At 48.0% G+C, this 14,340-nt stretch overlaps 1 protein-coding gene across 1 annotated transcript in view; it reads left to right on the top strand.

Moving 5' to 3' along the window:
- The window catches only part of LRP1 (LDL receptor related protein 1), a 400,693-nt gene extending 396,133 nt beyond the window's left edge, over window positions 1-4,560 (top strand). The window contains exons 87-90 of the mRNA XM_056867046.1: window positions 357-421; window positions 1,629-1,719; window positions 3,017-3,164; window positions 4,395-4,560. Coding sequence (XP_056723024.1) covers window positions 357-421; window positions 1,629-1,719; window positions 3,017-3,164; window positions 4,395-4,535 — 445 coding nt within the window. The 3' untranslated portion in view covers window positions 4,536-4,560. The remainder of the gene's footprint in view (window positions 1-356; window positions 422-1,628; window positions 1,720-3,016; window positions 3,165-4,394) is intronic.
- The last annotated feature ends 9,780 nt before the right edge of the window (window positions 4,561-14,340 follow it).

Here is a 14,340-nt window from a genome sequence, read left to right as displayed (position 1 = left end):
AGAGGTTTCAAGCCAAGCATCTTCCCATCAATGCAGGCAGCTGTTTTCAAACAGATGCTCCCTGCAGATTCAAAGGCGATGCCTCCTGGACTCTTCTGAAGCACCTCCTGCTCCAATGATTTGGAGGAAAGACAGGATGGGCCATTTCCTTTTATGAGGGGAAACATTGGGGAAGGAGCAAGTGGACACCAAGAAATAAATATGGGGAAGGAGCAAGTGGGCACCACGTTGAGGATCCCCTGCTTATTCCTAAGTTACCTTCTCAGCATGTTCCCTGACCGGTGGGAGGCTCCCCAGGTTTATCCCGCAGCCACACTGCCCCCCTACATACTTCTGTCTTACTTTTCATTCTGCAGGTGCTCAGCAGAAATGACCGGGGACCAGTGCGAGACGTCTGTGGACAGCGAGCAGCAGAGCAACCGTACGTTGAACGGGAAAGCAAAGAAAGAGATTGCAGGGGTTGAGAGCAGGGCTGTTGATTCAGTAAAAACCAAACCGGAAAAATACCGAATAAATGCCTTTTCGGTAAATTTCTGGTTCGGGTTTACCAAACCAGCACAATCCAGAAATTTGTAAAAGCCGAATTTGCCATTCCCGAAAATTCAGCTTTATCAGGGACTCCTTTCTGCGGCTCCTGCAGGGGCACTTTTGCAGGTAGAGGTCCCAAATTTTCAGGGTAGCTAGAAGGGACTCTCCTTGCGAGAACCCCCACGTTTGGTAAAGATTGGGTCGGGGGTCCAGAGTTATGGGGTCTGGAAAGGGTCTCTCCCATCCTCCTACTTTGAAATGCATTGGCAAAGTGGCTGTGTTCAGAATCTTTAGTGTGATCTTTGCCCTATATCTTTGCAAAGTTTGCCCCGTGCCCTGTGCCTCCCCGTATCTACACTGTATCTCTATGGAGGCACCAGCCAACTTGGCAAAGATCACACTAAAGATTCTGAACACAGCCACTTTGCCCGTGCATTTCAAAGTAGGAGGATGGGGGCAACCCCTTCCAGACCCCACACCTCCGGATCCCCTGACCCAATCTTTACCAAACTTGGGGGTTCTTGCAAGGAGAGTCCCTTCAAGCTACCCTGAAAATGTGGGACCTCTACCTGCAAAAATGTCCCCCCCCCAGGAGCCAAGGAAAGCCGCAAAATGGGTTTAATAGGTTTAAATGGCCGAATTTTTCGGGAATCCCAAATTTAAAGCTGAATTCCCACCTTTACCAGCATAGGGGAATTTGGCATTTGGGTTTTCCGGGGGGGGGGGGGAAGGGCAATTAAACCCAAACCCGAATTTTTTTAACAGCCCTAGTTGAGAGATGTGTATATGTGTGGGCAGATGGCAGGGTGGACATGGATTGCAGCTGCAACGAGAGCATTTGCATTTGCCAAGGGAGGTGGCTTTCCAAACCAAACAGAGGAACCGCTAACCCATCTGCTCTCTCCTACCCCTTTCGTTAACTTGAAGGAAGGGAGGAAAATCAGCATGCATGCCCAGTGTGTGCACACATGTGAGCCTCACGCAGTGTAGGGGTGGGGATGTGCCTTTTTGGGGTTTTTTTGCTCTGACTGACGATAGGGTGGGCGGTTGGGGGGTGCCTCCCAGTCTTTCAGTAACCGGCAGCTCCCTTCCCTTTCCAGGAACAGTTTCCATTGTCATCCCGATCCTCCTCCTCCTGCTCGTGATATTGGTGGCTGGCGCTGTGGTCTGGTATAAGAAGCGGATTAAAGGGTAAGAAGGCACTGAGAAACTGATGGCGGACAGGGTGGACGGGTGTGTATATCTGTTGCAGGGTGCCTCTTAGGGCCGGTGTTGTCTAAACTAGACATGGGAAGGGCCGTAGCTCAGTGGTAGATCATCTGCTCAGCATGCAGAAGGTCCCAGGTTCAATCCCCGGCATCTCCAGTTAAAGGGACTGGGCAAGTAGGTGATGTGAAAGACCTCTGCCTGAGATCCTGGAGAGCCGCTGCTGGTCTGAGTAGACAGTACTGACTTTGATGGACCAGGGGTCTGATTCAGTACAAGGCAGCTTCATGTGTTCACTCCCCACATCTCATGATGTAAAGTCCATCAGTGGGGCCTGCTGAGTCTTGGATTGTGTCTACACCAGTAGTTAGTTCATCAGTAGTGAATCAGTTTGACCATGTGCTGTTTAGGGAAGATTTCTCCTGTCTACCCCATTTCATCACTGGTCTTCTCCTGCAGCTTTTTACTTCCACGTATATACATAGTTTCATAATCTTTCAGAACTACACTTCACAAAAGGGACTATGGTGCTCCCAAGCCTCCATTATTCCACTGTAAAATAAATGCAAGAGTGGGTATTTATCCCTGGGGAGAAGGCGTGTTGGAGAGAAAGATGCTTGAAATGCCCTGTCTGCCCATTCTTTCCTGCAGCTATTACCCCCACACACAAGTGCACCTTATTTTCCCCACATGGGTCAGAGAGGGACTTGGTGTAGTGGCTAAGAGCGGTGGTTTGGTGGTGGAGTCTGATCCAGAGAACCGGGTTTGATCCCCCACTCCTCCACATGAGCGGCGGAGGCTAATCTGCTGAACTGGATTGGTTTCCCCACTCCTGCACACGAAGCCAGCTGGGTGACCTTGGGCTAGTCACAGTTCTCTTAGAGCTCTCTCAGCCCCACCTATCTCACAGGGTGTCTGTTGTGGGGAGGGGAAGGGAAGGTGATTGTAAGCTGGTTTCATTCTTCCTTAAGTGGTAGAGAAAGTTGGCATATAAAAAACCAACTCTTCGTCTTCTTCTTGTGCAAATAGAATCATTAGGCATAGAAGGGATTGAACACCCTTCTCATCTGCTGTTTACCTTGGAAAATGCCTCAGCCCTGCCTTTGTGTTATCTCAGTGAACATGGTTGTGGGAACATGCATGCCCACCTAAAGAAGTTCATTCCCCTTCAGTCCACAGGCTTGAGTTAGTCTGTAAAATCACATGATACCTTTCACCCCATTGCCTATCCAACATGTGTTCACATGCCGTGATGTTCCCTGTCTGTTTTTCCCTTGCCCAGGGCCAAGGGCTTCCAACACCAGCGCATGACTAACGGTGCCATGAATGTGGAGATTGGCAACCCCACCTACAAGATGTACGAGGGGGACCCCGACGCTGACGACGTGGGGGAGCTGCTAGATGCCGACTTCGCTCTGGACCCTGACAAGGTTTGACAGGAGGAGCGGGGAGGCAGGCTAAAATTGAAAGGTCACGTGGGATTATCTTGGGCTCCAAGAGACAGGGAAGGGGAGAGAATCCCACAAGTAAGAAGAATTTGAACATCAAGGGCAATATTCTGCAAGTAGTAAAGAAGAGAATTGAAGTGGTCATTTACTGTGATAGGTAACTAGGTTTCTAGATTGTGTATCTCACTAAAAATACATTATCTTACTTAACCAGTTACCCCAAGTAATGATACAAACTTTGAATTGTAAAACAATTCTTTTATTGTGAGCTTCTAGTTAACTAAAGTAAAAAACATACCATTATATTGAATATATGAAAGTTACATTGTATGAAAAATTTAACAAAATATTACAGAATATAAGCAGATCTGTTCAATAAAAATTACAGTACAAATACAAAGTTCACATACCTCTGAATGGGCCATGCTTGGAAAATTCTCCCCCCCCCCCCCAGAATGAACTGGGGCGGGGGGGCATGGCCCATTCAGAGGTATGTGAACTTTGTGAGATACACAATCTAGAAACCTAGTTACCTATCACAGTAAATGACCGCTTCAGAATCAATAAAGAAGAGCTCAAGAGAGGGTAGGGAATCATAGAATCATAGAGTTGGAAGGTACCGCTAGGGTCATCTAGTCCACCCCCCTGCACAATGGCGGAAATTCACAACTACCTCCAGTGACCCCTGCTCCATGCCCAGAAGATGTGGAGGCAATCTGTAAACTGTATAGGGCTCAAGCCAGTTTGGGCCATGTTTGACTGTGCCTAGAAGGTTGTTGAAGTCCAATGCGGATACCGGAACTCTGATGCTGATTAGCCACAGCCTCAAAATAATCTGAAAGGAAGGATTGACCCATTCTCCCCAAGCAAAGTTAATTAAACATGACTTGTGTGTAAGGTGGTTTGCCAGTACATAGCAACCCCGGTATTCCTCGGTGGTCCTCCATCCAAATACTAACCAGGGCTGAGCCTGCTTAGCTTCCGAGATCTGACGAGATCAGGCTATATACCATGCTGTGTTCCCGCCCAAGCACGACACTGGCTTTTACCAAATAGTTCATGGCAAGTAATGCCAGGGATGGTGGTGGCGTCCAGGCTTGACAAGAGGGTGCAACTACATACAGAGAGGAGCCCCATGTGACACCCGCTCTGTTCTTTTCCCCAGCCGTTTTTCATGGCCTCTTTCTCTCTCTCTCTCTCCTTCCCCTCCAGCCCACAAACTTCACAAACCCAGTGTACGCCACACTCTACATGGGCGCCCACAACAGCCGCAACTCACTAGCCAGCACGGACGAGAAGCGGGAGCTGCTGTCGAGAGGGGCAGAGGATGACCTCGGCAACCCCCTGGCATAGGGGTCGGGGGGGAAGGGGCCCGCCGGCCCAGGCAGAGACCCGGATGAAAAGAGACAGGATGGGTTGGGGAGGGCAGGGGAGGGGGAGCAAGAGATACTGTATAAAATGTACAAATGAAGGATTATTACTTTTATATGTGAGCAGTATTATTACCTGTATATTCCCTTTCATCTACCAGCCGCTGAATCTCTGTCACTGGACTCCGGGGTGGCCGGAGTTAAAGGCAACTTTGGGAGGTGGAGGGGAAACCACAAGGAAAAAAAAAACCCTTAGTTTGGGTTGAAGGGCTTCATGATCTGACCTTGCTGCTTCCTTTTTTTTCCTCTCCCATCACCGCAACGGTCCATTCCCCTTTGCTTCCTTTGCAAGCACCTTTAAGTCGCTGTGCTTTTTAAAACTTGTAATACATTTCAGATCCTTCCGGGCTGCCAGCTGTGAATAAACGGGGGCTGCCCCGGGCAAACTCTCTTTTGCTGAGTACGTGGGAAGGAAGCGATTGAAGGGGTGTCAGGAAAGGGTCGTCAGATCCAGGAGGCAAACGGGAAAATCTGCTGCTCCTCTCTCTTGAGCGGGGTGGGGGTGGGGAAAGAGATTGTTCGACCTGCACGTAATCCTAGTCTGTTAACACCTGAATCCAGATTTAGCGGAACTAAAGGCACCCTGCTGTGCATAGACGCTCGGTGATTCTTGCATTTCGATGTAGTGGGGAACCACCGCTGCTGTTGTTCGTTCATCATTCATTCCATTGCAAGTCTTTTCATGGGAAGCTACGTGACAAGCTGTGTCTTCTCCGTTCTGATCCAGTTGCATGGAACTCACGGGATGAGGAAGGAGGCTTCTGACAGGGAGGTCCGCTCCCTCCCGAAGCACTTTGACTCGTCTTGTCAAATCACTTTTGTCTTCCCTGGAGATTCCTTTGGATTTTTTTGCCTAAGGAGGGATCCCCAGTCTCACTTTTAAGTTTTGCTTGAGGGGTGAAAGCCCGCTTCAGCCTACAGATGTAATAACCTTTTATCAAAATCTTTATCAAAACGCTTCTGAAATTCCCGAAGACGGTTTCCCGCTGCGGATTCACTTCCGGTTTTGCTTGAGGTAGAAAAAACCTTGCAGGCCGCTCTAGGCCTTGAACAGAATTGGCAAACATCTTCCTAGGCAAATCTAGCAACTGCTCCCCACCGTTCATCACTGCAAGGAGCTTAGTTTGAACTTTGCGCGCGTCTCTGCTCTTGAAAAGCATTTAGCATTTTCCTCCATTTTTTTAATCGCAATTTTGCAGACCCTCTGAGGGCGCCCAGTGAACCACTGGTGGTCTGTAGACCACCACTGAAGAATCGCCGCAGTAAATGTTCTGTCTACATCCCATCAGCAGCACACTGCCTTCTTCCAACAGTCTTTAGCCTGTCTCATCTGTAACAGCCTTTTCTTTCACAACCACCATCTAATTAAGTCTTCTCCTTGCTACGCCTTAATCTTTTCTGACCTACAAGATTCCAGGCTCCTAGTAGCCCACCACACACCCTTCCCATCCAGTGCGTTGCTTCCCTGGTATGATCAGCAGGCTGTGGCCTATAAAACATAAGCCACAAGAATGGAATCACTCTCTGTGGATGCTGAGATGGAGACCCTTTTGGGTCTCGGGCGTGCTCATGCCCGCAAGCCCCAGCAGATCTGGTGGGCCAGATCTTTATAATCCAAATGGCAGAGCAGGTGGATCTAGCTGGATCAGCCAGTCAGGACTGTTGCATCAAAACCCCACCTGAAAAAAATCAACCAGGGGGAAGGTGTCTTTTATGTGCCACAGTACTTATGAAAGTTTCCAGATTTCCCTTCCACGCTAAATGTATTTCTGAAAATATTTTATTTCCAAGAGTTTTAATTATTTTTTTTAGGGGCGGGGGGGGGGGATATATTTTGATCATATCTCACTTTATTTTAGCGCCTGTGTTCAGAAATTTTAAATGTGAGTTTTGTAACAATCCTTCCTCCCCTCTTCTGAGCTTCCCTCCCTTGCTATAACTTCGGTCATTCTTTTTCCCCCCTGGAAAGAGGTTCAACGTCGTTTCTATTTTCGTTTCTCTCCGACATGCTTTTTTTAAAAATGAAAACAGATCAAAAATGAATAAATAAAATGAACTAGCTTTTATAGTAGAAATTACACGCATGTGTGGGGGGGAGGGAAGGAGATCTCCTCAGCCTTTTTGTGGGAGGGGGGGAAACAAATGTTTTAATAATTTTTGCCGGATTACTTTACAACTAAAAACAAAAGCAAAAAAAAATAAAATAAATAAAAACACAGATATTGTTATAAATAAAATTTTAAAAAACTAATGTTTGCTTGAGTTGCTTCTTTGAGTATTTGTTACTATAGGAGCTGTAAATTACTTATGAGCTGTTCTGTGATATTCAAGGTGAACAGGTGTCTATTTTAGAATTTATCTCCCACCCAGCGTGGTGTAGTGGCTAAGAGCGGTGGTTTGGAGCAGCGGAGTCTGATCTGGAGAACCAGGTTTGATTCCCCACTCCTCCACTTGAGCGGTGGAGGCTAATCTGGTGAACTAGGTTGGTTTCCCCACTCCTACACATGAAGCCAACTGGGTGACCTTGGGCTAGTCACAGCTGTCTTAGAGCTCTCTCAGCCCCACCTACCTCACAGGGTGTCTGTTGTGGGAAGGGGAAGGGAAGGTGATTGTGAGCCGGGTTGATTCTTCCTTAAGTGGTAGAGAAAGTCGGCATATAAAAAACAACTCTTCTTCTTCACCCCTCAGCCCAAAGCCCTCTATCTGCATAGCTCATAAGGCCTCTAACTGTCCATGTGGTGCAGTGTTTAGGATGCTGGATTAGAGACCCTGGTTCAAATCTCCACTCTGCCATGGAAACTCAGCGGGTGACAGGGCCAGTCACTCTCATTCAGTCTTCACCTACCTCACAGGGTTGGACAAGAAGACCCAGGTTTGAAACCCCGCTCTGCCATGGAAGCCTGCTGCAGGTGAGCTTGGGTTGGCCCCTCAGGGTTGGGTCCAGCGCAGCACTTCCACCTGTGAAGTACATCTTTTGCAGTTCCCCTAGCCTGCTGCAACCTGATTTTGTGGGCTTCCTACAGGCACCTGGTTGGCCACTGTGTGAACAGACTGCTGGACTCGGGCCTTGGGCCAATCCAGCATGGCTTTTCTTGTGGTGTTAAAAGTCCGGAGCAGTGACTCACGTAGGGACAGAATGGGTAACCTCCTCTGAAGGCAAGCAATTCTGGGCAGTAACTGATCCACGCAACAGCACCTGATGCAAAGATGCAGCAGAATTGCCCACTCGGCTTGCAAAGAAGCAAAGTCAGAGCAGGTATTCATGCAGAGAGCTGGCTGGGTGACCTTGGGCCAGTCCTGTCTCTCTCAGCCTGAATGAGGGGCTCTGGCTCAGTTTGTAGAGCCCTGGAGACCCTGGAGAGCCACTGCCAGTCTGAGTAGATGATTCTGACTTTGATGGACCAAAGGTCTGATTCAGTATAAGGCAGCTTCATGTGTGTCATGTGTGACCTCACAGGGTTGTGAGGGTATGAAGGAGGAGGGGAGAACAATATGGTTGGCTGCTTTGGGGGCCCCACTGGGGAGAAAAGCAGGGTATAAATATGTGTATAAATGAAGCAATGCCAGTGGGGAATCTAGTCAATGAAAAGGGTAGTCCCATGCCTGCTTGGTGTTGGAGTGGGAGAGAACGGCAACAGCAGGGAGCATCCTTCAGCAAGAACCCAGCAAAGGGAATACAGGTGCGCCTGGCAGAGGAAGCCAAGTCCTGGTACCCAAGCCTAGGTCACAGGTGTGAACAGACTGCTGGACTTGATGGGCCTTGGTCTGATCCAGCATGGCTTAAGTTCTTTAGCTGGACGTTACTCCCGAACACCATGGACCTCTCGCCTGTGTATTTGTGGAGCCGCTCCAGAGGTCCTAATTCATTACACCTTATTCTGACCTCTTTACGCAGAACCCAGATCTAAACTTCTCGGAGCGTTTCTAAAGGGGCTAAATCTTTTTTCAGATTCACAGAAGCTGCTCTTTCGCCTATCAGACGCCAATCCTGATGTTTCCTAAAAAGTATCACTACAAAGAGAGCCACCATGGTGTAGTGGTTAAGAGCAGTGGTTTGGAGCGGTGGAGTCTGATCTGGAGAACTGGGTTTGATTCCCCACTCCTCTGAGCAGTGGAGGCTAATCAGGTGAACTGGATTTGTTTCCCCACTCCTACTCATGAAGCCAGCTGGGTGACCTTGGGCAAGTCACGCTCTGTCAGCCTCACCTACCTCTCAGGGTGTCTGTTGTGGGGGTGTCTTGTGGGGAGGGGAAGGGAAGGTGATTGTAAGCCGGTTTGATTCTGCCTTAAGTGGCAGAGAAAGTCGGCATATAAAAACCAACTCTGCTTTGCTTTATCAGCCAAGAAAATCTGAGCTAAAGCTGTTTTGAATCAGGGAATTTAACATATTTAATTACTAGTTGCTTGGGGGGTCAGACTGTTGTAAAGTCATTTCAGTGTTATTTTATGTTATTTTAATGTTTTGTATGATGGATTGTGAAGGCCTTCCGCCACAAACAATAAACTTTATCATCATCATGTTCTTATGACATGCCCCGACATGCTTGCTTAGCTTGGTGAGTGGGGAAGCCTTGGGGAGGGGGCATTTTTTTCACAGAAATCTTTGGGGGGAGCAGAGCTCAGTGGTATAGTATGTGTGTTGGGTATGTAGGAGGTCCCAGGTTCCGTCCCCAGCATCTCCGATTAAAAGGATCAGAAAGAAGACAATGTGAAAGACCTGTGCCTGAGACCCTTGAGAGCGGCTGCCAGTCAAAGTAGACAATACCGACCTTGGTAGACTAAGGGTCTGACTTAGGATAAGGGAGCATCATCAACATTTCAGGGCAGAAACTCTGCTGGCACGTTGGATATGTGGAAAGGTCATAAGTTTAACAATTTGTAGAAGGAACTCAAATATTCCTGGAATGCTAGTTCTTATTCAAGGGATTCGAGACAGCACATGTGAAATTTCATATTGCCTTGTTTTGCTGGTTGCATTCTGGCCTTGGTTCTTCTCATAAGACTAGTTCACAAGGACTTCTTAAAAGGTATATGAGTCACACCATAAGTATTCAACCCTCTCTTTTTCAACATCAGATTCTGGAAAAGGATAGATTTCACAGATGCCACGAAGCATTCCTTCCGGCCGCTTCAGTTTCCCCCAACCTGGACAGCCTGCTCGTGCCTTTCAGTCCTGAGACAGTGAACAAATAAGCAGCTGCTAGGAGCTCAGGAGCCCCGTGGCGCAGAGTGGTAAGCTGCAGTACTGCAGTCCAAGCTCTGCTCACGACCTGAGTTCGATCCCGACGGAAGTTGGTTTCGGGTGGCCGGCTCAAGGTTGACTCAGCCTTCCGTCCTTCCGAGGTCGGTAAAACGAGGACCCAGCTTGGTGAGGGTAAAGGGAAGATGACTGGGGAAGGCACTGGCAAACCACCCCGTAAAAACAAAGTCTGCCTTGCAAACATCGGGTGACGTCACCCCATGGGTCAGGAATGACCCGGTGCTTGCACAGGGGACCTTTACCTTAGGAGCTTTCTGCTGCGTTCCCTCAGCCACCTGCTGCGTGGAGACAGAAAGTAGAGGGACAGTTTGAGAAAAAGGGTCTCTGACAACCGTAGATCATTTAGATCACTGGTTCCCAACCGGGGGTCCGTAAGAACTAAATTAAGGTCCACGAAACAAAGTTATAAATCCATAATAAATTAATATTTTCAATTAAAAGTTCTCTATTATAAAAATATATATTCAAATATTCTAAGTTTAATGTTTAACAGTTATGATTAAAGTTTATTTTCAAACTCTCGGAATTTTTATTTTGAACCTTGGGGTCCCTGCACCGAACAAAAAAGTCCTAGTGGTCGCTGGTCAAAAAAAGGTTGGGAACCACTGATTTAGATAATGAAGGGAGGAGGGTGTAGTTGACTACTGGAGCCAGGATGGTGAAGTGGTTTAGGCCATCTATGCATGGCTGTTTCCTCGCGGTCACCCCAACGACTACTTATGCTTGCGTTTTCCGACCGTCAGAGGTCACCTCACTCTCCCAGCGCGTTTGGCCCGCATTTCCCCCACGTTTTCTGGATGCTGGCTAAACACGATTCCAGAAAAACGCGGGCAGAACACGCAGAAGCATGCAGGGAGAGCTAGGGAACCTCTGGCGGTTGGAAAATGCAAGCATAAGTCAAAGCAAAGCAGTCGGTGGGGCGACCGCGAGGAAACACCCATGCATAAATGGCCTCAGAGTCTCCTTTAGGATCTGGGAAACACAGGTTCGAGTCCTCCACTCGGCCAGGTCACCCATTCACACACTCAGGCTAACCTACTTCACAGGGTTGCTGTGAGGCTAAAATGGAGGCGAATGATGTCAGCTGCTCTGGGTCCCCATTGAGGAGAAAGGCTGGATATAAATGGAGAAGATGAATAAATCTTATTTATAGCGAAGGATTTTGCTACGAAGTTGAGGATTTCAGCTGTCTGGGGGCACGTTCAGGTTGCATCGCGGTGCTTCGGAATGAATATTGACACGGATATTGATTTATCCCGCTGCTTTGCAAATCTCCAGACCTGCCTGCTTGGTGTCCTCACCCTAGGCCAACTCCTGAATTTGTACAGTCCGTGTTTTTGATAACTATAATGTGGACACCACAACTTCACCAAAGTATGGACCCTGCACAGTTAGGCTTGCGAGTCCTTTAGATGTTGGGGAGCTCCAGCTTAAAAAGGTTTCTCTTGCCTGCTCATTTGTAAGGCGAAAACCCTTTGTGGAGTGCCTGTTTGAAATCTTCTCCTCGGCCACAAGGTGGTACCCACAGCCTCTGCAAAGATGAGTAGCAAAACCCACCTCAACAAAATAGAATAGAGGCCAGCCTATATGACAGCTTTCAGTTTGACACAGTCTTCTCACAAAACTTTCCAGGTGTCAGACTTCATACGCAAATGACACTCAACAGGCCCTTCTTGTTGGGCAGACAGAGATCCAGTTTTCAGTATAAGGGATGTTTTGGAGCTGAGGATGGTGTTAAAAACAAGAGGGTTTTAAGAAACTGATAACCCAAACTAGGAATTGGTTCTTGTAGGTTATCCGGGCTGTGTAACCGTGGTCTTGGTATTTTCTTTCCTGACGTTTCGCCAGCAGCTGTGGCCGGCATCTTCAGAGGAGTAACACTGAAGGACAGTGTCTCTCAGGGTCAAGCGTGTAGGAAGAGTAATATATAGTCAGAAAGGGGTTGGGTTTGAGCTGAATCATTGCCCTGCAAAAAGTATCAAAGGTAATGTGCTAATCATTGTCCTGTAAGTATCAAGATAATAAGATAATTAATTTAAGAATGAATAAGGCTTGGCTTCCTGTCCTGAAAACCTCCAGACTAACAAAGACTACAGTCCACAATAGCCATGCAGATTAGCGTTAGATTTCACACATTAACAGATCACTTCAGGATACAATGGTTCCATATTAACATACCACACCCTCATTAGCACATTATCTTGATATTTACAGGACAATGATTAGCACATTACCTTTGATACTTTTTGCAGGACAATGATTCAGCTCAACCCAACCCCTTTCTGAGTATATATTACTCTTCCTACACACTTGACCCTGAGAGACACTGTCCTTCAATGTTACTCCTCTGAAGATGCCGGCCACAGCTGCTGGCGAAACGTCAGGAAAGAAAAGACCAAGACCACGGTTACACAGCCCGGATAACCTACAAGAACCAATGAACTCTGACCGTGAAAGCCTTCGACAATATTTCAAACTAGGAATGTTCTACAAGCTTTTTCCACACACTCCTCCAGATATGTAAAACTATAAGAGGCAACCCTAAAGAACAGGTTAGGATAGAGAACATAGCTTTGAGGCAAACTTTTCTTGCTAGCTCCAGAGGTTGGAAAGGAGTGCCCAATAGTGTTGTGGCTTCACTTTGCAAGGAGTTCAGGACCAACTGAGAGAATTCACCGGTGGGAATCAGCAGACTCAGCTATTCCAACTTCGGGGGGCTATTCCAGGCGCCTTTCTTCAGGCCCCCCAAAATCCTGGAGCCGGTACCGATGGAACCTCCCTAGTGAGGAACAAATTGCTGCCCTCCACCTAGGGTTGCCAGCTCCAGGTTGGGAAATACCTGGAGATTTTGGGGGTGGAAACTGAGGAGGGCATGATTTGGAGAGGGGAGGGACTTCAATGCCATAGAGCCCACCTTCTAAAGTGGCCATTTTCTCCAGGTGAACTAGTATTTCTCGCCTGGAGGTCAGTCGTAATAGCAGATCTCCAGCCACCACCTGGAGGTTGGCAACACCACCTCCACCCCATTCACAAAACTTATAAATCTTTCTCCCTCAGATTCTTCCCCTGCTTCTTGTAACCACCATATATGCTTCATCCACCCTACATCACATACACTGCCCTCCCCCGCAGGCACAGAAATCCCAAACGTTCATGCTCTCTCCATGTGCATTGTAAATACATTGTTTTACGTCATCTTGGGAGGGGGGCATTTTATTTGTTTGTTTAAAACATTTATTAGCTGTCTGTTTTCCTTACAGAACTCAAGGCAACTTGCAGTACAGATAAAACACATAAAATACCGTTCTCCTGGAGAAAATGGCCGCTTTGGCCATTGGACTCTATGGCATTGAAGTCCTTCCCCAAACCCTGCCCTCCTCAGGCTCCGCCCCAGAAACCTCCTGCCGGTGGCGTAGAGGGACCTGGCAACCCTACCCAACAGGAATCAAGCCATGGGGGCGACTAGCCTCCAGCCTTGGCAAAAAGAAAAGCTTGAGTGTTAGGGTTGCCAACCTCCAGATGGGTCTTGTAGTTTTCCCAGGATTCGAACTGATCTCCAAACTACTGAGTTCGGTTCCCTTGGAGAAAATGGAAGCTTCAGAGGGCGGAGTCTACAGTATAACATAGGGCGAAAACGCACGGTTGCTTTAGCCTCCTTTATTCCCTGTTCCAGCCAGGATTCAGCCAGGACTGAACGCATGCGTTTCCCCGTACGTGCGCTTGATCCTGGATGAATCCTGGCTGAAACAGGGAATAAAGGAGGCTAAAGCGACCATGCGTTTTCGCCAGGATTGAACGCATGCGTTTCCCCAAACGTGCGTTTGATCCTGGCTGAATCCTGGCTGAAACAGGGAATAAAGGAGGCTCAAGCGACCATGCGTTTTCGCCAGGATTGAACGCATGCGTTTCCCCAAACGTGCGTTTGATCCTGGCTGAATCCTGGCTGAAACAGGGAATAAAGGAGGCTCAAGCGACCATGCGTTTTCGCCAGGATTGAACGCATGCGTTTCACCGAAGTGTGTTTGATCCTGGCTGAATCCTGGCTGAAACGGAATAAAGGAGGCTCAAGCGATCATGCGTTTTCGCCAGGATTTAACGCATGTGTTTCACCGAACGTGCGTTTGATCCTAGCTGAATCCTGGCTGAAACAGGGAATAAAGGAGGCTCAAGCGACCATGCGTTTTCGCCAGGATTGAACGCATGCGTTTCCCCAAACGTGCGTTTGATCCTGGCTGAATCCTGGCTGAAACAGGGAATAAAGGAGGCTAAAGCGACCATGCGTTTTCGCCAGGATTGAACGCATGCATTTCACCGAACGTGCGTTTGATCCTGGCTGAATCCTAGCTGAAACAGGGAATAAGGAGGCTAAAGTGACCATGCATTTTCGCCCATAGATTCTAGTTGAAATCCTTCTCCAAAGTCCCTCCTTCACAGACACCGCCCCCAAATCTCCAGAACTTTCCCAGGC

The sequence above is a fragment of the Euleptes europaea genome, chromosome 1 (genome assembly GCF_029931775.1).
Source record: "Euleptes europaea isolate rEulEur1 chromosome 1, rEulEur1.hap1, whole genome shotgun sequence".
NCBI classification, from domain to species: Eukaryota; Metazoa; Chordata; class Lepidosauria; order Squamata; family Sphaerodactylidae; genus Euleptes; species Euleptes europaea.
The sequence above is the reverse complement of the archived record's forward strand: the minus strand, read 5'-3'. Positions and strand labels throughout refer to the sequence as shown.